General features: G+C 39.7%; 3 protein-coding genes across 3 annotated transcripts in view; 2 read left to right on the top strand and 1 right to left on the bottom strand.

The window, feature by feature from the left end:
* Nucleotides 1-3,600, top strand: part of lrrc17 (leucine rich repeat containing 17) — a 31,672-nt gene extending 28,072 nt beyond the window's left edge. Inside the window, exon 5 of the mRNA XM_034075096.2 lies at nt 2,671-3,600. Within this exon, the coding sequence (XP_033930987.1) occupies nt 2,671-3,104 (434 nt within the window). The 3' untranslated portion in view covers nt 3,105-3,600. The remainder of the gene's footprint in view (nt 1-2,670) is intronic.
* Nucleotides 3,601-3,805: 205 nt separating this feature from the next.
* LOC117439250 (ras-related protein Rab-19-like) lies at nt 3,806-8,005 on the bottom strand. The gene is made up of 4 exons (XM_034075097.2): nt 7,186-8,005; nt 5,711-5,894; nt 5,237-5,340; nt 3,806-5,147 (listed from the first exon to the last, which is right to left on the bottom strand). Exons 1-4 carry the CDS (start codon nt 7,378-7,380, stop codon nt 4,962-4,964), a joined length of 669 nt encoding a protein of 222 aa, XP_033930988.1. The 5' UTR covers nt 7,381-8,005; the 3' UTR covers nt 3,806-4,961.
* A 2,038-nt stretch (nt 8,006-10,043) lies between these two features.
* On the top strand, nt 10,044-18,100 carry LOC117439377 (tetraspanin-8-like). The gene is made up of 9 exons (XM_034075289.2): nt 10,044-10,257; nt 11,310-11,375; nt 12,427-12,540; nt 12,674-12,748; nt 12,876-12,974; nt 13,721-13,807; nt 13,953-14,012; nt 14,247-14,330; nt 15,088-18,100. Exons 1-9 carry the CDS (start codon nt 10,177-10,179, stop codon nt 15,190-15,192), a joined length of 771 nt encoding a protein of 256 aa, XP_033931180.1. The 5' UTR covers nt 10,044-10,176; the 3' UTR covers nt 15,193-18,100.
* The last annotated feature ends 7,244 nt before the right edge of the window (nt 18,101-25,344 follow it).

Raw genomic sequence — 25,344 nt, 5'->3', positions numbered from 1 at the left:
ACGTACGTTTTCTAGTGACAGTGACAGCCGTGGTTTCACTTTTTATCGTCCCCGTTTCCATTGTGTTTGCAGCGTTTGATTTATGCAGCTATGTCGCTAAATGCTGCGCATGTTTCGTCAAGTTGGTGAAGTTGAATTTGCGTGTGTTTTGGTCCATTTTTACATTTGCATTGTTTTCGAAAGTTCAGCGCTGCTTTGGGTCGTCGTGCACGGGTCAGCCACCGTACAAAACTCTGCAATAAGAAATCCCCCGTAGAAGATTATTCACACCATCCTCTCTTCTCTGTAAATGAAGCAACAATGACTCAGCAGACAGATATGTAAAAGTGGGGCTTGTGTAACCATGATATCTGTCGTTATGGTAACCACAGACTTTGAAATTGTGTTTGTAGGTTATTGAGACTTATTGCCAACTTCAGTCGAGAGCGGGGCAAGCCGGGGGGGGTAATCCATAATTGATAACCTCTGCTGAAGTTGGATGTGTTTTTGTTCCATACCGCCTGCTCATTTGTCAGTCCTAAGAATGTTAACGCATGGGCATTACAAAGCTGGAAAAATTGATGACAGGCTTTAGAGCTTTGGGGTGAACGGGTGTTGTGGTGCATGGATCACTCACGGGTGATTAAAATGCTTGGAGATGAGTTATGGAGAGGGGGTTTCCGTGACAACGAGTCTCAAAGGTTGGCGAGATAAGGATGCACTGAAACGAAGAACAGATCTAGTTGGTTTAGCAATCATGTTGAGGAGTAGGGGATTAAATGTAACAGGATTATGTCATCAGCATACAAAAAAACTGTGTGCTGTATTGTATATACCGTACTTTTCGGACTATAAAGCATATAAGCCGCAGCAGCTAAATTGTCCGTCTGTCTTGCTCTCGTAATGTCTCTCGGTTCCACTTTTACTTTGGCGCGCTACCTGTCTCACTCTTTTCCGGCCTCCAGCTTTTCCTGCTGGAGCCCGCCGCTTAAAGGTGGCGGGCGCGGACCGGTCATAGAGCCCATAGAGTTAAAGGTGGTTAATTTTACCTGTAAAATCCATAGATGTAGGAGGTTCCCTAGTGGCCGTTAGCTGTACAAAACAAATGGGGGGAAAAGTCGCGGTTTATAGTCCGAAAAGTACGGTACATGTAATAATATTGCTGTTACATTTCAAAAGATTGGGGATAACTGCAGGGTTAGAATGTTACTTAAAAAAATCAATAACACAAGATACATTTTTTTGTCCCTCCTCTCATGATGAACTTGTGAGACTTACTTTCGGACATTTCACTGCCTGAAAATACCTTAAGTAGACCACACTGCGTTTCCTGTAAGCAAAAAAACCTCCCTCATCCCTCTATGCTCTTCCTTCCTCCATTAAAGGACCCTCCATATCCGTCATCTTTATGGTTGAATGATGAAGCTGCAGTTACTGTAACTCATCTGTTACCATGATGGGAAATGGATTTAATAAACTCCCCAGTGCCCATGTTCCTTCTTCTTTCATGTCTCTGACTCAGTTATATATCATCACTATATTCTTCAACATTGATATGCTCCACACACTCCTCCTCTTCTTCCTCCCGCCCCTCTCTTCCGCTCTGTTGAGATCAAAGCTAGGCTCAAGGCTAGTGGACAGCGTGAAACCGTCTCCACTGTCCCATTACACACACTCATTTAAAGGTGGGGTAGGTCGTTTTGGAGAAACCGGCTCGAGTGCTAGAATTTGAAAATACACAGCCGGAAGACATCTGCCACTTCCTCACAGAGCCCCTCCCCCAACACACACAAACGCGCACGTGACCAATGAGGGCACGAGATAAGTTTGTGCCCCGATGGAAGGCTGACAGGCAGGTAGGCCATCCAACCCGTTTAGCCGGGCCGGCTCAGATGATTGGTCATGCTTTTTACAGCGCAACGGCTTCCACAGATGACTTTTTTTATGGATTTTTTGTCAAAGCACTTCAGATATTCATTGCTATCGGGATGTTAAGAGCACTCCATGGAATATAACAAAAAGTGTACCTCGAGCCGGTTGTCTGGAACCTTTTATGGATGTGCACAGTCACCTTTTTAACTGGACTTGAATAGATTCACCTGTGGAGATTTATAAGACAAATTAGAAATAAGGATCATTTATCAAGGTGACAATTAAAATCAAAGGGTGTTGAGTTTCCTTGTTACATCCTTGAGACGGCAGCCTTTGCAGACCATGTACGTCCACGGAAACCTGTATAACACACTACAGGAAAGGGAAAACCCCCAAAAGCATAACACGTCCTTGTAAACGTTGAAAACAACTACCTAACAAGTCATTGTTGACTTGTCTTTGGTTAGAAATGATTTGCCAAAAACTAAAGCCATCCCTAAAACGCAATTACAAATAAAGTCTAATTTTAGATCAGGCTTTCCTGACACAAGAAAAGCTCTTATAAACAGACGACACGCCCCCGGCCCAGCACAAAAAAGCAAGATGACAAAGTTAGCAACTAGCTTGTGCATATATTGGAGCATTTGAATGTTAAGTGAAAATTGGGCAAGGCGACCAGGGACATTATTCCAAGGAGTCTGCAGGATCCTTCACTCAAACAACTGTTGAATGGTCTGGGAAGACCGGATGGACTTTTTAGTATTCAGGGAGCCGTTTGTAACGTCAATTCATTTTGTTGAACTTTTCCTCCCCTCACAGCTGCATTTTCTGGCCTGCTGCACCTCCGTGAGCTGGACCTCTCCAACAATAGCCTCCACTACTTCCAGTACGGTGTCCTGGAGGACCTCTACTTTATACGGAAGCTGTCGTTGGACAACAACCCCTGGATCTGCGACTACAACATCCACTACTTGAACTACTGGCTCAAGCACCACCCCAACGTCTTCCACTCTGGCCTGATCTGCTCTGAGCCGCCGGAGTTCAGGGGATGGCGCGTCGAGGATTACGTCAAGACCTACTACAGTGAATGTCCCAAGGATAGACAAACTGGAGGGGGGGATACAGAACAGGGAGGACAAGGGGGGACAAACAATGAGGCAGTGGGGGAGATGGGGGAGGGGCAGGAGGAAGGTCAGCCTCAGCCTCTGCAGGAGAGGAAGCAAAAAGGGATTGAGATAATCAGGCTAAGTTAGAATGGAGGGTGATCGCGGACTGGTGGAGGCTATAGGGGTGTTTGATTAAAATGCAGTCTTTGAGAGGCTAAATAGTTAATAATTAAAGGTAGACTCAGTGATTTGATGTTTAAACATGATGTGTAAAAGTACAATCTTGGGATAACATCCATTGTCTTGTTAGTAGTCAGCTTTTTCCATCTTATTTTAGGACACTTTCGACATTTCCTTTAACGAAGTACTAAGTTTACTTTTAAACAAAAGTTAGGAGATGCTCTTTGAGCTTTTGTTTAATCTTTTTGCAAAACATTTTCAAACCAGTCTGTATCAGATCTAAAACTCCCAACCAGGACATCTTTTTGAATTTCCCACACAATGGACTATCGGAGCCCTCCTTTTTATTCTGTTACAATCATTTTAATAATGAGTTTAGGATATACTTTTTTCTCTCTTTTTAAAAGAAAACCTTTTTGTATTAATTAATGTACGGCATTGTTCACCTGTTTCTGGAAATAAAATTGGGTTTATTTTTTCTGAATATAAGTCTTATGGCCTGATATCAGACCTTAACATTATGATGGAAGATTGTTTGCATTTGACATAACAATAACTTACTCCTGAAACTGCCAACATAGACAAATAACTAACACCTATGAAAATAATCTAGATAAAGGCGGGAAACAACGTCTCACTGATTATCGACTAGCGCCACCCAGTGTGCTGGAGACCAAACACACCAGACAACTTTGTTTAATTTTGGAAGTCTGGAAGTAAAAGCAGTAATACCACGGTGTAGAAATACTCAAATCATAATACGGAATAATACATCACACTTTTAATGACCCAAACTGAGAATATAAAACGATATTATGTGTTGCTTGTGACTACACTTATTTCACTCACAATTTAATAAAAAAAAGTCTTAAAGCAAATTAGTGGGGGGAAAAATGAGTACCAAATTCTGGATTGGTATATAAATCAGGCCTGCTAATTTGGCATCTGACACAACCACATAATCCTTCCTGGATGTCCGCCTTTGTCACCTCAGCTAAGCTTGACTTTAAGGTTAGCAGGAAGTAATTTTGGCGACGTTTAAATGTAACGGTAATTTAAAAAGACTTCCTGTTTACTGGGCTGCATTTAAACGCAGTTAATTGTTTCTGAGTGCAGTCACAGATGTTTGAAATTACATGTTATATATTGTCCAGACTAGAGCAAGGAGCTATGTGTTACAGCACACTGCCATCTAGTGTTTACTATTTAGTAGTACACAGGTAGAGTTAAAGAAGACATTCACAGCCTTTTATATGAATCCATGACAATTTAAGACATCATGATGTCACACATATTGATAATTCACAGTCTTTTGGCTCGCAGCAGCTTCTCCGGGACGTTTTCGTCTGGAGCTCAGCAGCAGCAGAGGATCACATCTCGTCATACCGGCACCACAAGAGGTCACTTGGGTGAAATACTCACTCATATATGCAGTTATTACATGTTATAGTCTATCCCGGATTGTTAGGATGCTTGGAATAGTTTGTTTGTTGATATCTGCATCAATATTGTTTAAAATCATTGGATTAACAATGAAACAATCCAAGTATAGCTGATATAAATAAGATTGGCTTGCTGTAACTGTACCCGCTGTTTCTTAATTCCCCATTGCTTAACATGCCAACTATTTTCCTGTAGCATCAGTTGAACAATAATGTATGCCTAGGTAAGCTACACAAAAAGTAAGCATAAATAATTTGTCCATAGTTATTAAAAACGTCCTGAATCCAAGGGTTCTTGAGGCCAGCCTTATTCCATCTATGCATCTGTTCTTCTCTCTCCATAAGTGTCCTTGCCCACTTCCCTGTCCTCTCCACGTTGTGATCAGCAACATGTCTTCTTCTCTGGTGGAGTGTGAGCATGAAAACCATTTATCGGCCTAGAGTTGGACCGGAGGAGGACTCGAGGCGTGTTGTTCCTCTCCGAGTCCTCCTGCTGGACGTCGAGGCCGTTACGAGACAGCAGCTCTCTGGCCATCATGATGAACGCTTCATCCACATTCTGACTCTCCTGGAAACGAAGAAGGAGATAGAGAAGTTGAGATAACAATTGTAACCAACTTATCATCGTTACATGTACTGTATGTGTGCACTCGTTACCTTGGCTGATGTTTCCAGAGCAGCTAGTATGTCTTTCTCCTTTGATAGATTGCAGGCATCCTCGAACTGAACCTGCCTTTCCTTCTCCAGGTCACATTTGTTACCTACATGGAGACAATCAGGGAGATGAGAGATACAAATACCCAATAGGAGTCTGTAGCAAGTCCTGATAATGTTATTAACAATGTACCCAATTACTGCAGTCTGCTAAGGCTAACATTTCAACACACGTAAGTGGGGATGACCCACTTAACAGGGTTGTAAAGTACCTTTGTGTTAGCGCTCTTACATTTTGACACAAAGGATGCTTATTTGAAACTATAAATTGCAATGTGTCCATCTTCTCAAACAACATCACGCAGTTCAATAATTAAAAATAAATAAACTCAATAACTTTCACCGTATAACCATCCACTTACTTGATGCTGCCATATTTTTGAATTCATATTATTCACTTCACATACTAACACTCACCTATGAGAACCAGCACCACGTTGTTTGCTCCATAGATCTCCACCTCTTTGATCCAGTGGGTCACCGAGTCAAAGGTCCCCTGTCGAGTGATGTCATAGGCGATGATGGCGCCGTGTGCGCTGCGGTAGTAGCTCTGAGTGATCGTCCGAAACCTCTCTTGACCAGCCGTGTCCCACACCTGCATCTGTAACACACACACATGTTAACATCCCTTTAGGGGACCTTAGGCTACATTGACTGACAGTCGTTTTTTTTTTAGATAACCCTAATCCTAATTACAACTCACATAACCCTTACTTTACCCTTAACCTAACCTTAACCGTAACTTAAAATAAATCGTCATTCTTAAATGTGACAATTAACGTGCATGTGTGCCCAAAAGAAAGGCGGGTCCCCACATTGTGATTGTGTATACGTATGTCCCCACAACATGAGTAAAACATGCGTACACACACACACACACCAAAAAAACAGTGTCAGATTTGTTGTGTCCCTCGACAGAATATTCCCTGAGCATCTGACAGACCATGTTTACGCGGTTACAGCTGTCATAGCAACCAATCTGAGCTCTCTGGCACAGCCTTTGCAATGCCAGTGTTTATGGTTTCAACGGCCTACTTCTGCTTTTGAATCACAGCATCATTTGTATATAATAAAAGCTGAATATGATCCTATAAAATACACTTTGGTTTAACCTCCTTTGGATTGTTGGTGGGGGAGGGATGAAGTTAACACGGAAACAGAAACCTATCATTGTTTGAATTCATTTTAACCCTGACATCTTTACTTTTACGACCTTATTGTGACCTTACAGTATGTTGTGATTCAAGGCTGTTCTTCGCCTTGTGTGTGGCACATTTACAGATAAACCTAAAGCAACAGATACACAAAGGAGAAATGGTAGCAACTTTGATCATTCTAGGCACCCTAACCTACAGTGCAGTGAGAAGTATTTTTGTCTGCACAAAGCTTGAGCAGAGCTACCTGAAAAACCAGTCCTTCATGTAAGCATCTGGTCCGACTAGTTTTTCTGTCCAACTGTAACCGAAGGACAACTGTCACTGTGGTGTCATTTATCCCCAAACCTGAGAAAAGTCCATCACACCGCATATGAGTTGCATTTTCTAGATCCTGCCATCGGCTTCTTTTCATTGAATATTGTTACCAAAACAATAGCCTGTACTGTTATTGTCGGAGCCAGTTGGCTCTACAACACCCATGATAAGGATCAAGGCATTTAGCCACCATTCCTGGAGCATAATCAGGGTTGGTGCAGTGTTGACCTTGTTAAATGTAAGACTCTTTATCCCACATAGAATGAAATGTAATACTGGTATCATACAGGGGTCACACAGGGACAACGTTTGAATTACAGTAGGGATGACATGGCCTAGAAATACCTACCTATGATACCTGTATCACATTATTTGTCATATGTGTGTCCCTAAACACTCCACATTCTGTTTAGTACAAACCTTAACTTTCTTCCCCTCGATATCCACGGTCCGCACGGTGAAATCCACTCCGATGGTGTTCTGCTGTCTCTCTGAGAAGATCCCAGACTTAAAATTCTGAACCAAGCAGGTCTTCCCTACATTAGAGTCTCCAATCAGGATGATCTTAAACAGGAAGTCAAAGGACTCATCGTGTTCAGGTCCTGAGGTCTCCATTGTGGAAGCACAGTAGAGTATTTAACTGTGGATGTGCTCGCTCCTATACTGTAGACCACTTGGAAGGTGAAGAGGTGATGGGTTATCAATTTCTGTTAAATATTGTCACCCAAAAACATGTTACTCCACGGTTTAGTTTAGTTACATTATTCAGCCTGTAAAACCAGTTTTAAGTTAGTTGCTGTTCATAAGTTAATGATAATCCATTTACCACACCAGTAAGTTAAAAATTAATTGTAAGGCACACAAACAGCAATCTGGAGGCCTGTTTCAAAGTGGCTAACAATTAAAAAGTGCTTTCTTTCTAATCCTGCATTCTCTGTGTCTTGTTTCTCCAGCAATTCAGTTTCTCTCCCCTCTCTCATGAGCTCTCTCAGCAGGACACACTGCCTCAGTCCCTGCTGCTCCTCTCAGGTGTTGACCCACTTTGTGGCCCGCAGGATAAGAAACAACACGTACACATCCTTTTTCCTTCTGGTTAGTTGCCTGTCACAGGTACTTCCTTTTAAATTAAAACAGTTATATCCTTGTGTGTGATGCAGGTTCCTGTCCAGTCCACCTGCTGTTCTCTTCCTGTCATCAGTTATTCCAGTTCTTACTCCCTTTTAGCCTCCTGCGTCTCTCTCTCTACAATGCACCTGTGTGTGGAAACAAAAGGAGGAACCCGCCTTACCTGTTCCTGGAGTGTAGCCCAGCCCCATTAGCACTGTGGGATCTTGGGAAATGCAGTCATTCAGCCAATTAGAATGCATGAACACACTTATAAACACATTTTGCGATGTTTTGATGCTTTGAGAGAACGAGAAAATGAAGTATGTCAATTCTAACAATGCCTAGCTTACATTATCTCAATCTCAATCTTTATTTATTTATATAGCGCATTTAAAACAACTTTCGGCTGACCAAAGTGCTGTATAGGGCAGGCAGTAACGACAATAGTGAATAACCCAATGGGAGTACGATAATAAAAACAATAATTAAAAACATAATAAAAAGCACAATAACTAGAAACATATAAAAAATAAATAAATAAAAAACACATACAAATATAAAAATGTAATGCTCAACTAGTATTAAAAGCCAGTGCAAAGAGGTGAGTTTTTAGCTGGGACATTATGTTGTTATTGTGAGAGACATCGTGGGTGAATCTAAATGAATAAGCAATGGATGAAAGAACTGGGCCTCCCACTGTAATAGGGGCTGTATAAACCAACCAATAGATTTTAAATTAAGTACCAACTGAGGTCACTGAGGTCTTTAAATTATATGACGTCTAATATGTTCATAACAGATGTATGGGTCAATCAAACCTCATAGGCACAATAATACATTTTGTATACAAATATATGTAAAAACCAGGAAAGGTGTTTAAAATGTCAAGAAAATAAAAGAATAATTACACATTCAGCATAGTTTGTGTTTAATGATGTAGGGCACATCTGTCAACACTGTGAGAGTCAAGTACTTTTAGATGGGATTTAAACAGGAAGGTATTTTTGGATTCTGGTCAATATGTTTGGAGGATAAGTATTTTTTGTACGTTTTTATAAAGCACAAACTCATTGCCAGGCTTGGGGATTAATGGAAAACATGTGATGGAATTACGTAATCAGGATGCAAAAAAGGGAACTGCATCCCTTAAAGTTACATTGAAATATGTAAACTTATATCTGTTACACTAACTTTTATTTTGTAGTCCACTGCCTGGAACAGGTTTACTTAGCATATCATTATACATTTCATTCTTTGTTTTAAAAATATCTTCTTTATTAATGCAGTAAGAGGAAACTAAAATACAGTGGATGCTTGATATGCAAGATGTTTTTTTCTCTTGTGTTTATTTGCATTGCATTTCAAATTGAGGTCACCGATATATACAGTAGGATAATATCTTTATTGATCCCAAATTGGACATTCTTTCGTGACAGCAGCATGTCATACAAGGCAATGCACATACTTAGAAATTAAAAAGAGTAGAAAATAAACAGATATCATATTGACATCTCAAAATAGAAAAAAAGAGTAAAAATATACAAGTTGACCGTGAAAGATACAACTAAAATGTAAACTATCTGACAAATAAACACTATTGAAGGGCCAAATTACAGCTAACACTATACAAGAGTAAGATATTATTTACATTAGGTGTGCAATGATTGGCATATTAAATTAAATATAAATAAAAATATATATAAGACGTCCTGGGAGAGGGATCCCTCCTCTGTTGCTCTCCCTGAGGTTTCTCCCATATTCCCCTTTAAACTGTGGGTTTTCTCCGAAAGTTTTTCCTTGTAGGATGTGAGGGTCTAAGGACAGAGGGTCTAAGGACAGAGGGTCTAAGGACAGGGGGTGTCGTATTGTCATACTGATATTCTGTACACACTGTGAAGACCACTGAGACAAATGTAACATTTGTGATATTGGGCTATATACATAAACATTGATTGATTGATTGATAAAACTGATTAGATCCCCCCCCCCCCCCCCCCCAGTTTATAAGTAATTGTAAGGGAATACATGTTTAAAGTAACCCTCCCAACCCTTCCTCTTGCATATCATTCTTTCATATATGTTATTCATAATCGTTAGAACAACATCATTCCTGGGCGTTTAAACACCTCGATTCCGATATTTCCGACTGCACTTGAATGCGTCACAGACCCCTCACCCAGTGCATCACAGTGACGTCCTGTGCGGATAGACAGATAGATGCCCTTACAGTTGCAATAATAGATCCATAGCAATAATATTTCCTGGATGTGAAAAGGGCGTCTGGAGCCTGGGAGAATCAGCAGCATGCAGCGGAGCGCCGTGTTCGTGATGGCGGATAAAACGAGCCTGAAAAGGCCGTTTATTTTCGCAAACGCTGTGCATATGGTAGGTACTTCTCACCGCTTTGCATGGGATTTAAGCTGAGAGGCCTGATTTCCTTATATGGGTTATTTCTCTGATTAAATGTTTGTTATGTGCTGCGATTTGACCCAGATCAGCATAAACAGAATAACACTGTCTGTCTCACAACTGCAGCGAAGCCCATCCATCAACATTAGTGTGTGCCATTCCTGCAGTAGATTGAATGAAGGAATGTTATATACAAATAAAGTGATGAGGAATTTATCATAACTGGTAGTTGTACGAAGAAGACGCCATAGTGGTTATAAATGATTTATGAAAGCATTAGAATAATAATCCTCTGTAATCTCCACCCCAAATCTGTCAGTCTGTATAAATGCTACTGTTTACAATGTGCTGTCTCAGCTGTGAGTATGCAGTCATGTACATTCAAGGATATGTGTTTATATAACTAAATGTAATATGACAAGACAGACTTAATGTGCTTCCAAAAAAAAAACTAAAAGGATGACAAAAAAAAAAATAGGAATGTATTGATACTATAATAATAATAATAATAATAATAATAATAATAATAATAATAATAATAATAATAATAAAGATAAGCAAAAAAAGGATCAGGACATTTTAAAATGAATGTGCATTGAAGCAATTTCTTATATAACACATTTAATATGACAGATATAGACTCAATGTGGATTAAAATGTAAAACAAAAACGATGAAACAAACTAAAATATTAAAAAGGAAGGTATTATTTATTTATTTTAATTAAAAAGATAAGATTATAACTATTTGTTTACTATTGTATTTTGTCACTTTCTTTGTGTGTATCCTAATTTGAGTGTGTGTATATCGTGGATAGGGTTAGCCTAACCCTAGCCTGACCCTAACTCTAACCCTAACCCTTCAATATAACTTTCAGTTTATATGATTAAATAATATTAAAACATTTTAGGTGATACTTTGATTATAAAACCGAAATGCTTATCCTCTTTATTTTCTTTATCACCATCTACGCTTTTCATGTCTTGTGCACTTCACAATCTTCACACATTGTTATCTCCCTCTCCACAGGCGCTGTGCTTCTTCATGCTGACGATGACAGTAGCTTGGCACAGAGACCTCCTTCTGACTGGCAAAGTAAGACAGACTTCAGACTACCTTCTGAGCGGATGGAAATACTCCCGAAGCAGATAACATGATTTATCAAAAGCAGGAATACCTCTCGCCCTGTCAGGCTTCAAAAGGAGCACAATAGTTCCCGGGTTATCCAAGGACAATCAGTGGATTATTTAGTTAGTGGTCCATCAATATTGCCTGCACACAACACATCAGCGTCTTTATAAATATTGTCTCCTCACCGTGAGGCCTGAGTTCAAGCCTTCATGTTGGCAAGCATCTGCCCGGTGAAGTGTCCTTGGGCAGGACAGTGAATTATCTTCAGGTGCTAGCTGACCCTGACCTTTGACTTCTTTTGAAGCCGGGCTAGCTTGGGAATACATCTGTGACAACAAAATAATATCAACGTTAGTGGGACCAGTGTGTAGGATTTAGGGGGATGTATTGAGAGAAATGGAATATAATATGCAGTATTATATTTCCATAATGGTAAATTCACTATATCATCTATCGTGTCACGAAACAATTATCTTAAAATTCCTGTGAGTTTATATAATTTCAAAGTCATACAGTAATGGCACAATGTTTATGCCTAATTTAGTCAATGTTATTTTGAGTGTTGAGGCAGCTAGAAAGCATGTAGCCAAACTCCCTTCAGAAAATAAGGATTTTTTGCATTTAGTCTTGCGTACAGATCTTATTATGAATGAAATCAAACTTTTTACAAATAGGCACCATGTTGTTGTTAATTCGGCATCGTTTTAAATTTGATTACTGCAATGAAATCCGTTTTTTGGGATCAAACCAACGCAGTAAACCAGATACATTCAGCTGTGTGCAGGATTGCGAAAAAACACAAATGATCCTGTGATAAAACTTTGTGCATAACACAAGAAAATACATTGTATCCGCTAGTTGGAAAGGGAAGGGTGAGCGGAGGGTTGCTCAGTTAATTGCAGTCTGCAATATCACCACTAGATGTCACTAAATCACACACACTGGACTTTTATAATTCATCAAATGATATTTTTTGCCATTTAATGTATCGCCACAACGCTTTCTTTCTCCGCAGCTGGTGTCAAATGTTTCCGTGGTGATAATGTACGTGGTGGAGATCGGCTGTCTGCTGCTCTCAGTGCTCGGTGTAATCGGAGCCTGTAAAGGGAAGAGATGGTGTTTAATTCTGGTAAAAACCTGCTTCGTATACTATCACTGTGTTTATACGATTTTTCTATTTACCTGTGTAGGACAATGTCTCACATTTCTTTCTGAAAATAGCTTTCTCGTTGACTTACTATTTGTTGTTTTTGTGTGTGCAGTATGCAACTGGATTGGCAGCAGCCAGTCAAACGATTATTGTGAGAACAGCGCTAAGCTACCAAGATGTGTATGAGGTATGTTACTACGGTATACGTTTATATTTTTACAACATTTATTGTAATCCTATAGTATTCAAAACTTCAACAACAGTATGTCTTGGTATCTAAAGAACCGTTTTCAATGTGATTCCTCCCTCCTCAGAAACGCGTGGTCCGTGAAGAGGCCAAGTTATTGTCCATGATGCCACTCAGTTCAACCAACAAAGCCAACAGGACCCTGCTGTACAGTATTCAACAAGAAGTAAGGAGCAATTTAAATTATTATTTTAACCTTCAGTGGGCCTAGTTGAATGATATACAATCCAAAACATTGCTCTTGTGCAGTGGATGTTGAAAAACACAAAAAAACTTCTAGGGAACTAAATCTCCCCATGATGTCCTCAGAAAGTGCAAGTCACACCATATATAAAAAGAAGTGTGTCCAGATGACTCAGAGAACGCTCCCCTGTGTGGTGTGGTGTGCCTCACAGCCTGAAGCACGACACACTCTCAACTAGATCAGATCCACACAAGACTGTGTGCCATACGGGTTCCTTTAGCTGCTTGAGGTTAGGCCTTGTCCTCACGGTGTGATGTCAGGAATACCTATTGGTCTGGAAATAGGACTTTAACAAATCTGGTTACAGGTACCTCGTGCAAGCATTGATTTCGGGCCAATCCTATCATTTGAACGCTATGCAGGGCGGGTCTTGCCACAAAAAGTAATGGGATTAAAAGGGCTGTATCATTAGTGTGATTAGATTTACAGTATTGGGCATTATGTTCTGGTTTACGTGTTTCGGATTAACTTCTTACTTGGCTTGTGTGTGCGTGTGTGTGTGTGTGTGTGTGTGTGTGTGTGTGTGTGTGTGTGTGTGTGTGTGTGTGTGTGTGTGTGTGTGTGTGTGTGTGTGTGTGTGTGTGTGTGTGTGTGTGTGTGTGTGTGTGTGTGTGTGTGTGTGTGTGTGTGTGTGTGTGTGTGTGTGTGTGTGTGTGTGTTGCCTCCAGTTTGAGTGCTGTGGTCTTATTGAAGGCTACAAAGACTGGGGCCCTACCATCCCTGCCTCCTGTAACTGTCACTATCCAGGGAAATGTGTAAGTCTCTCCCTTAATGTACGCACTACACTATATGGGCTTTGAAGGTGGCTCTTTCTGCTCCTGTAGTCTCAGATTTGTTTCTTAGTCCAGTCAGATACGACTAATGTAACGTGATGTAACGGGGTTATTCTCTCCTCTCCAGATTCGACTACGAGGCATCGCCACACTCGGGGCTCCAAAGAACCAGTATGTTTATCAAAAGGTAAAAGATTTCTTATTTTCTCACAGATTTTATATCTAAATTAATTTGGAATCACAGCCATGAGGACTTCTCTTTTTAAATCACTGTGTGCTTTTTGGAGGGGTCCCAGAGGCCAATGTTTAACATTTTGCATAAGTAGATGTAATCTGACACACTGGAAGTATACGCCACCAGTATAACCAGATCAATATGTTCTTAATTTACATTGTAACCCCACCTGTTTTTATTTTTCAGCCTTGCCTTCCCGTTTATGTTTCTGAACTGAAGCTCGCGTTCTCGTTGGCGATGGCTGTACAATTTGGAAGTGGAGTATTTTGGGTATGTGTTCTTTGATTTGACATTTAAAGGCAAATCGTTTGTATGAGAAAACAGAAAGTAGGTAATAAAGGTACAAATCAATCAATTATTTTTCGATTTTCCGATTTAGTTGATTGTACTTTTATTAATGATCTACTGTTACAAAGGCTCTTGGGCCGTCACACTACATATCTTATATCATTCTTATATTAATTCTAAACACATGTGTTAATTATACAGACAATATATATACATTTATTTTATCCACTTATTCTTTGTCAGTTTTTATTTAACCTCATCACTACAAAAACGCTATTTTCCCTTTTTAAATTAGCTTATTTTTTAAACTGTTCCAAAATGAAAAAAAAGTTTAACAAGAATATAAGAAATACATAATAATATATATAATATTTATTATTATTTCATATCAATGGGAAATGTTTGTGGGGGGAAATTCCCCATATATGTTGAATAATTTACTTGATTTCATGAAAAAATACATACAAATATACAATAGTTTTAGTCGGAGAAGAATCAGATGGCAGCCATTAACATAAACTTGACCGAGTTTTGATTTTTGAATTGATTGTAATGTTATAGTTGTCCGTCTTCATAATTGTTGGTGTGTGTACCTGCAAAGGCTCTGCAGATGGAAATAAGCTAACAGCTAAATCCTGCATAAATAATGTCTTCTCTTTGAGATAAATATATTCAATGCATGGTCCCTCTTTAATAAAGTCAATATAATAACATGCTGGTTCCTGTGCATCCCTCCCAGGTGGTGTTACTGGTGATGAGCATCAAGCTGATGGGGCAGATTCGGAGGAAACAGGAGTTCATGGCTCTTCTCCAGTCCAACAGATATGTCCCCGGGGCCTTCTAGTCACCTCGTATGTTTTGATACACACCTCAAACTATAATCAAGCATACCTAATTTGTATTTGCACATACATATAACACACTACGCTGTATACCATATCCTAGCTGTGCTATAGGCATATGTTGACATTAAAATGTTCTGTTAATGCATGTGACTGATATTGAAAAGTAACCAACATGCAATTATTTGGCCTTACTGCTGTAAACACATTGCAATTTAATGAAGTATTTAATAATCAGCACATTTTCAAAAGCTTTTGTCCTATCTCTGAAGTTATTAATTGAAATGAATATCTTACCAAGCATTAACCAGCCATTTGTTTTCTTTGAGTAGCTGGAGTTGACCACAGCGTTTTTCATGAACAGTAAGTGACGTCTTATCTGGATGATAATGAGATGATATTTACCTCCATTTCCTTTATACCTGGATACATTTCGGAGAACAGATAATAATCTAATTGCATCTACAGAACCTACAACTTAATCAATTATTAGGTTTAATTCAACACCTGGACCAACTATTTCAATATTCATAGAAGTCTTTACATTGCATTATTAGTCATTACATTACATTACATTTCCAGCATTAGAACAAGTAATAATCTTTGAACAAATTATAATATTAATAACCCTTATGTAGCACCTTTCTTCAACAGTGTTTACAAAGTGCTTTGATTGAAATATAATCATTTATTTATTATCAAGCAATGTATTTTCTTGGGTGAATAATCAGGTTAGACAATGCAATGAGCATCAGCTCTCGGAATGTCTCGATGCCTTGTTATGCACAATGTATATTTGACTCTTCATCCCTCCATTTAGCTGTTTCTTAAAGCACATTAAGCCGGGTGTATCGTACGGTGGCCGAGAGATGCAAACGCGCTTCAACAGCCCACAAATATTTACCATTAGGAGAAATGCACTGCAGCTTCAGAAACGAAATATAGAAAGACAAATGTGTCAAAAAATACATGAAAAATGAAGAACCATCTTCACAAACTTGAAAAAAAACTAATTTACTAAAAGCCCTATTTAAACGAAGCACTGCAAATACAAAACGGGGTGGGGTCGGTCAAGTTTGGTAGGTAAAGTTTTGTTGCCACCTACAGTAAGGGAGTTTCACCCCCAGGAACTAACTATTAATAATAAAAGATTTTAACCCACAAGGAGCACAGGTTCGTTTTACATAACCGGCCAGAGACAGTTTCAGTTTGAGTTAACACAATTACTTTATTTATAACAATCTATTGATTATTCAAAAAACACCATATACACATTTATACAATCAGCTAAAAGTGAATACGGGGGCATAGGAGGTACAAGGCAGGGCTGGGGCTTAACAGGCGGCAATACATAAAAAAGGGGGAAGGGTCTGACTCGAAACCACCCGTGTCACCGCACACCAAACAAAAGGACTCGTGAAGAACACCACCACCAGGGATTGGGGTTCCCGCCTCGGGCCCACAGCACCTGTCTGACAAGAGGAAGACAGTTAAAACCTCCACACAGTATTACACTTATGATACAAACAGATATGGGAATTGTACTGCACTGCAAATACAAAACGCTACAGATTTGGCAAAATCAAAAGGGGGGACACTAATAAGTGATGCACACAGCTGGGACTGGAGCGCTTGTTGGCGTTCGGGGATTATAAATGTACGTTTTAGTGGTTTGCATGATGATTCTATTACTAGGTAAGCTATATTACAGCTGCTCAGTCAGCAATAATATCTGAAGGAATCAAGCGATCACATTGTTTAAATAAGCCGATAAAACTCACATTTTATGTAACTTAATGACAACCGTGAAAGTTGGCCTACTTTATAATCTCCGAACGTCAACAAGCGCTCCGGTCCCAGCTGGGTGCATCACTCTTTAGTGTCCCCATGTTTTCGTTGTGTTTTGAGTTCCTTGCAGCATTTTTTATTTGCAGCGTTTTGTTTATGTTGCACTTTTTAAGGCCTACTTACTGTAAGAACCTAAAAAAAATTCGTGGCCACAACCATATGCAATACGGAGGCTAAATAAAGTTCTGATTGGTCGATTCACAACATGTGACACGTTGTTAATCCGGTGGTACAGATCGATCGCTGTCAAAGACTGTAATGACCGTTGCTAAGGAGGATTAAGAAAGAGAAAGGAAAGGAGGTTGAAATAAAAAAAATCGTAATAATGAAAATGTTTCCACACAAATCATAATGTTTTGCAAATTATTTGGCGACCCACAGGTTGAGAACCGCTGGTCTAGCATGTTTCGTCAACTTGGTGAATATCTTCTAAATGTTGCACATGTGTTGGTAAAGATGATTCTTCATTTGCATGTGTGTTGGCACATTTGTGTTTTTACATTTGTTTCTGAAGCTGCAGCTCTTTATCCGAATGAAAGTGTTTTGGGTCGTTAGCGCGTGTTCGCACCTGTCGGCCACCGTAGGATTACCCCCCCTAAGAGGAAAATGGATTCTGTTTGGTTGCACATTCAGTAGACATGCAGTAAATCCTCAAATATTTTGCGCCCAAAATATGATTTTTTTTGGCGAGGCCGCTGCAGAAAGGTTGTGAGAGGCTCCTGTAAGAAAAACGCATCACCAAGATTCTTGTGTCCCAACTGATGCCGCTCTCACCGAAGAAGCCTTTACGCCACATCACTCCTAACATGACTGCATGAGCTGCCTGCGGTGGAAATGTCATCATTGAATAAATAAACTGTCGAATGATTTTCCTCTGAAACAGCAGATCCAATGTCTACCTGTGCACTTTAACCATAATGCCTAATATCAGTATGTTCTTGCAAAGTATGGTATTTTTTATTTCTGTCATAAACTGTTTTTTTTTCTTATTGTGTTTTATTTATGGAATGAACTCATGTAATATATTTTGTAAATAGCAGGAATAAAATATGTGATTCTTGACGTTTTTATTTCAAAAATGTTTCTTCAAGCTGAAAACGTACATTTAGACACAAGTGCTGTATAGTTTTGTGGTACTTGTGCTTCCATATTATGCTATTTTAGACCAAAATATTGTACTTTTTACTCAAATGTTCTTTATTGAGCATTTTGATATGGAACCTTTGCTAATTCTACAATAAATGATCAGTTTATACAAGGAAAACACAATAGGTGGGTTAATTTGTCTCCCAAAAATGGAAGGTTGGATACATTTGATATCATCTATGAGTCTACTAAAATTATCTCAGCATTACATGTTTTTAATTTTAAGTTATTCATCCTTTCATCTTAAAACAGAAAATGGCTATTGATCCCTTTCGCTGACAATACATTACAAAATGTCCTGTGCTGTACCAGATAAAATAGTTTCAAAGGCTAAATAATACATATACTGTACAACATGCAATAAACTTGTTTATAGCAAATTATCAAACAAAAAAAACGAGGTAATCTTTTTCAATCCCATCAAGTGTAATATGCAGCGTATCCCGGGATGTCGACGTTTCTTGCCTCTGGACCGTAGACGACAGCAGGAACATCTTCCTTGTTGTTCAGCTGACACAAAACGAGAAGACACAACACGGTGGAAAAGATCTGCAAGACGGAGAACAAAGAGACAGCTCTATGTTCAAATGTTAAAAAGCTCTAGAACAGCTTCTAAACAACATAGAGGTGAAATTGTTTTGTCGGTTTCGGAGATCAAAAATTAAATATGAACATTTTTAGTTTCATAACATCTGGGCAAGCAAAGTCAATATGATAAATAGCCCCTAAAAAGCTGCTTCATAGGACAATATGTTAATAAACAAAGAACGTAGCAAAGTTAAATGTAGGTGGTGTATATTTATTATAAATGCATACAGATGGTTATACAAGGAAACTCCGATTCCCATCACGAAGCCTATTGAAAGATTTAGTCTCATCATGAATTCTTCCATAATGTATGAAAGGTATGGCAGAAACTGAGCAGATCAATCAGTAACGTGTACGTTGCTTCATAATATAGTAAACGAAAGAAAAGGTTTTAGATTACAGAACTAATTTGTTGTGTAAATATCTTACTTTTTTCCCCTACGAAATTAGCACATTTGTGTGTTTATATTTGTTTTGTTTTTGAAAGTGTGGCACGTTTCTCCCAATGGAAGTGTTTTGGGCCGTTGTAGCGGGTTTGATTGTGTGGGTCTCCATCAGGGGCGGTTCTAGGGGGGCCAGGGGGGCAAGTGCCCCTAACACTGACCTGTGGCCCCCCTAAAAGTGAAAAAAATGTATGATTTATTACACGATTTATTGAATGACGGAATAGGCGGAACTAACGTTATTCGTCATTCTAGTCGGACCCATTAGAGCGGTGCACTCAGGACCCATTAGAGCGGTGCACTCACTTTCACTGTCCGGCTGAAACACTTTTCGTCTCGGATCATCAGAGGCTGTTGCATCCAAGATAGACTGATTGAAACCTACGTTTCGAGAGACTACCACGATAATTGAAGGTGAGTTAAACTATTGTATCCGTGTAATTGTAGATGTGAAGTAGAGATGTAACTGTTCATTGCCTTTATTTTGATAGAAATATGATATGGTGTTAGTGCAAAAATTGTACTATAACTTAAGCTGAAGCTAACCGTAATAATAACATAAATATATATCTGAAATAAATAAGTGTATTGAAATAAATACCAATAACTGTATTGCATTGTTTTCTTATGCGCAATTACTTCATACTGTCTAGTCCCCTTTTTTTTTCGTCCTGCATTTATTGTGCCCCCCTCAGAAAATAACTGGCCCCCCCAGTCAAATTGGTCTAGAACCGCCACTGGTCTCCATAGATATATTCCAAAACAGTGTGAAACTTTTATAACAACTTGAAAAATATCTTTTACAATGTGCAAACATTTTAAATGTTTCATCTTGATTTTAAAAGTGGTCTTGTGAAATTCTACAATGTAGCTATTGTGGCATATTGCATCCTCGCATTTCCATATATGCTGTCTCTTTAAATGGAGACAAGCTTTTTCTTGCATTGTATTTGTAATGGTGATTAAATGGCGACACCCATCAACACATTAACAGTTTTCAACCTGTAAATGTAAAAGTTATCATTTGAATACAAATATTTGTATTACTTCCTGATAAATCTTGATGGGCTTGTCATCGTCGTTGTACTCAAACAGACTGCTGTTTCTAGGAACCGCCACCTACAATACAAAGACACAGAGGAGGGAGAAGTACTCAGATGCTGTACTTCAGTAAAAGTACAAGTCCCAGAGTGTAGGAATACTCTGTTACAGTAAAAGTCCTGCAATCAGAATGTTACTTAAGTAAAAGTAGAAAAGTATTCTCATCAAAATATAGTTAAAGACAGTAAAAGTAGTCGTTGTGCAGATTGGTCCGTTTCAGAATAATATATATGTTTTATAATGATTGATCATTAAAGTGTTCTCAAAGCTGGTGAAGGTGCAGCTAGTTTGAATCACTTTGTAGACTGCAGAGTAGCTTGTGAATTTACTCCAGGTGGAACTAAAGTCTGATTCAACACTTGATTATATTTCACATCGTTCATCCAGATCTGTAAAGTAACTGAAGGTATCAGTGGCGTAACAAGGTTGTGATTGGCCCCGGTGCAAATATTGTTTTGGAGCTATCAACAATCTAGCTTCCCCAGTTGATAGCTTAGGCTATATTGAGACATTTTAGAATCAAAGATGAAATCATTCTCATATTGCCTGTACTGCAGCACCTCTTTTCACCCTCTGTCTGAAACCAGAGCCCAGTCTGCTCTGATTGGTTAGCTGTTGTGATTGGTCAACCGCTTAGAGATGTCCCGCCCCCTCTCTGCCTGTGTATAAAAACAACAGTGCTGTGATAACTTGACTACAGTAAAGCTTACATCTCCGTGTAGCCTCTACTTTGGATTTCTATCATAGGAGAACTTTAGGTTACATATATTGGCCATTAACAGCAACAAAATGGGGGAAGTGAACATGTGGTTGAAATGGAGTTTCATTTTACGGTTTGTAAAAGCAAGATATTCCGTGAAATATTACTCAATACAACTTGTCGAGCCATTTTATGGGTGTTCATGTCAGTTTATTTAATTTATACTTAGAGTGCAATACTATTTTTGAACACTTGGTAGCGGGGGTTAGCTGCACTGGGTGTATAAAAGGGGTCATAGGCGACCAGAAGAGCGAGGACACAGGAGGAAGAGCACACCGATTCCACCAGCCCGGCAGATGCTCTGATACAACCATTGACTGAATAATTAAACCTTGGTAATGTAAACGATCAATAAACATAATTCTAAACTGCACTCAAGACCGGAAATCATCTGTTGTGTCTGCGTCTGGAACACTCCATCTCCTGTGAAGTAAAGGCAACAAGAATATAGGACATTGGAACAACGAAATTGCCATTACACAACTGTTCAGATGCTTAAATCAAGTTGGTTATTTAAAATATATTGTTTTCAATGCCATGAAAAGTCTTGAGTCAAGGGTTATGAGCGACGATTACCATTGATATACAGTGATATATTACTTTTGAAAAAGACAAAGGAGGAAGTGGAAGGAAAGGGTTATGAAAGACACAGACACTTTCTATGGCCAAGTTGCTTGTTTCTTTGCATCCATAAAACATCTTTACTGTGAGCTGTAATGTCACTGGTTTTGAAGAGGTGGGGCGCATTTAGAGTGTGTTGAAGAGAAACTCCCTTTGGGATTTTAGCCTTTGCAGACCATTAGCATGCACCAAAACCTATGCTACAGGAAAGGGAAATCCCCATAAAGCAGAATATGCAGCCATAAATGGGTCTTTACACTCACACATGGATTAGTGGACTCTTCAGTGCAGAGGCAGGAGTCTGGGGTGTTGTAGCCCCAATCCTGGTAGCCCTGGTCCAGCCCACAGCACTCTAACTAAGAAGGAATGACAAAAAGGCGGGTCACTGCAATTAACCAGAATATCAGCTTTATCTATGTTCAACTGGAAGACTTTTTGTGTTATCCAATATCATATGAAAAGCTTCACAACAAGTTAAAGGTCACCTATTATGCAAAATCCACTTTTTCTTTTATACATCAACATGTGTCCCCTCTGTGGAAAGAGACTCTGAAAGATTCAGAAAAAAGGATTCTCTCACTTTTTGTCCTGATCCATTTCTATAAAAACCTGTCTGAAAATGAACTGATCAGATTTTGGCCTCTTTATGATGTCATAACGATGTTTTGGGTTGAGTAACCATTAGCCAATCAGCAACCACCCCCCCCACCTTATCACCTGAATCTCCTCCTAGAGCACCATTGAGTTCTTTTTAACCAAATCTCTCTCAGAGGGGCGTGGGGAGGGGCTCCTTATTTTCATTCACTTTGGAAACAGGGCTGAAACAGAGGGGACTGTGACTTTACAGTTGCCATGCCCATGGAATTACTGTGATATAGCAGTACAGAGCTGTGGTATTATGGTACCTTGCTGTACATAAATTACAGTAATTACCTGTATTTTCACACTATTACTGTAGAAGTAATGCAACACAGTAGCCAGTAATTTACTGTAAATATAAAAATGTAAACATACGATAATATATTGTAAATTTGACTAGTTCACTGGGATTTTACCATGAATCAGCTCAATCAACAAAGAAAATGCCCATTTTAACTTTTTATTACTCCATTGAAGTGCAAAGTACATTTCATAGTGTCTTGGACATGTTGTTTTTACGGCCCCAACCTCTACTCCGCGGTAGTGGCTCGTGCTGAGACCCGCAACATGAAAGAATACACGCAATAACCGGTTATTGGTAATGAGCATTTATTGATAATCAGCCGTTTGCTCACACAAGCGAAACGGGAAACAAGAAGAGGTCTGGAGTGGCCAAAAGGAACAAACAGAAGGAGGGAACCCGAGCCAGCCACACCACGGGCCGTAGGACCCAGAGCTCTCCCCCCCAACCAGAATTCAATTATAAACCCAATGGGAAACAAAATAAAGCCGAAAACTGGACTACCAGGGGCCTATGCTACGAAGCTGGTTCAACCTAACCTGGATATGTTTGAGTTAGCCGGTTGGCCTAATCCAAAACATACGCGCTCTCGCTAAACTGTACTACGACGCTGGTTATCAAGTGGATCGCTCAAGCCAGCCGTGTCCTATCTAGTTAGGTGCGCGTTCACATGAAAGGGGTGGTATTTGGAGCATTCGACCAATCACAACCATGGAGAAGCGCACTGACAGCGCAGCGTCATACTTCCTGAATGAAAAGTGAACTTTAATACTAGACAAAAATGAAGAAGTTAAACTTTAAACATCCATGACTTAAACACTTTATCCAGGATAAAAGCCACATAGCTGCACCTGCAAGGTGAATACAGCTGGTAACAGAACAAGTGTTTGAATGCGTACATTAACAGGTTTATGATATCACTGCACCGTCTAAAACACGATCTGACTTCAATTACATTTGTCTCGAGTGTTTCGTCAACTTATGTGTTGCTTAAAATAATACTTCTGCATACAGTATGTGACACTGTGAGTGTTGCACGGCCAGATACGGCTCAGCTGACTCAGATAATAAAATATATGATACATTATGAAGTGATATGCCGCGGACTGTACTTAATGTACTCTGATCCGGTTACTTATGTTGTGGCCGATATTTAAGTAAGCTTTCTTAACGCTAATGTTATAATAGTCAGATTGCTCTGAAGATGGGAGGTGATATTCTATTAATGTTCACGTTCACACAGTCGGTGATTTTTGCCGGCCGTCTTTCCTGCGACGGCAGCTTTTCTGTATTTCCTTTCTCCTGTAATATGACTTGATCGCTTTAAACTCCGCACACTGAGCTCTGATTGGTCAGCAGGCGGTGCTTTCACTGAGTTGAGCTCTTAGCCTGCAACCTAACCTGGTCCCGACCAGGTTAGCTGCTTAGCATATATTACCATGGAGATCTAGCCTGCTAAAAAGAGAACCAGCTTCGTAGGACCGGAAAGCTGGAGTTTTCCCTGAATTTAGCCGGCTAAGCGAAAATCCTGCTTCGCAGTATACCCCCCTGGTCCTCCAGGCTAAACATAAACACATCTGCAAAAATATGGCCGACAGCTCAGAATGGCAAAGAGGTATTCTAAGGAGAGTGTCTCCCGGCATTAGGATAGGCGAGACATCCTTCTCCTCCAGCTTCTCTTTATATACACACGGCTGAGTGGAATTTGGAACACCTGGGCAGAGGTGGAGCCAGGGGCAGACCAGGTGCACCACTCTAAGGCCCAATCCCAAACCACTCCCTCGACCCTACCCCTCCGTGATGGAGTGAACTCCGTCTGTAGCCACACTCGCAGCTCAACGAGGCTCCCTCCTGTCAGATGGAGGGAGTAAATACAGCAGCAAGCTTTGGGACGGCCTCCCCTCTCTCCGGCAGAAACAGGAAATGCCATAACTATATGTAACAACGGTTTCAAAGCAGCATCTCTTAGACAAAAAGTTTAAATGAATAACTCAAATAAAACTCCAAACATCTTTCATTGTGTTTCAAAGCTCTTTTAGTTTTAAACCTGATGTTTATAAGCTTCTTAGTTTTTTGCAACGGTCTGTAAATATACACAACTTTATAATAAAATGCACACATTTACCTTTTCTAGACTAAACACAGGTATGATCCTAAGTTAAAAACATATGAGGTTATCATGAGGTTGTTAACATCGCAATTTATCAGTGGATGTTTGCTGGAACTACTTGTAAACAGCGTGTTTCCTGACGGACACACACAGCGTGACTCCGGTCAGGTAGAGACCGGTCTCAAGTCTGCACCGCTGCAGACTCGCTGTTTGAGGGCTTGATAGCCCACACCCCCTCCACACTCGTTGCTTTGGAACAGCCCTCAATATGGCGGACCCTCCGCGTGAACGCGCAAACGGAGGGGTAGGGTGTAGGGGTAGGGTGTAGGGGGCGGTTTGGGAATGGGCCTCAATCAAGAATTTTTCTGAAGAATGTGCTGACATGGGGGTTTAAATTGCCATGCCTCTTTTTGGCTTTCGAGCCCGTCTCAGGATTAATGCCCAGGAAGCACCTGAAAACAATAAGCCAAGACAACAATTTCAATTTTACATAGATTTATATGTTGCATTGTTTATTTTAAGGCACATGCAGCGGTGAACCCTTTCAATTTAAGTGAAACCTGCACCAAAGAAAGACATTTGTATTTAAAGTCAAGC

Source organism: Pseudochaenichthys georgianus, chromosome 23 (genome assembly GCF_902827115.2).
Source record: "Pseudochaenichthys georgianus chromosome 23, fPseGeo1.2, whole genome shotgun sequence".
Lineage (NCBI taxonomy): Eukaryota > Metazoa > Chordata > Actinopteri > Perciformes > Channichthyidae > Pseudochaenichthys > Pseudochaenichthys georgianus.
Note: the sequence above shows the minus strand (reverse complement) of the source record. Positions and strands in the feature narration are given on the sequence as shown.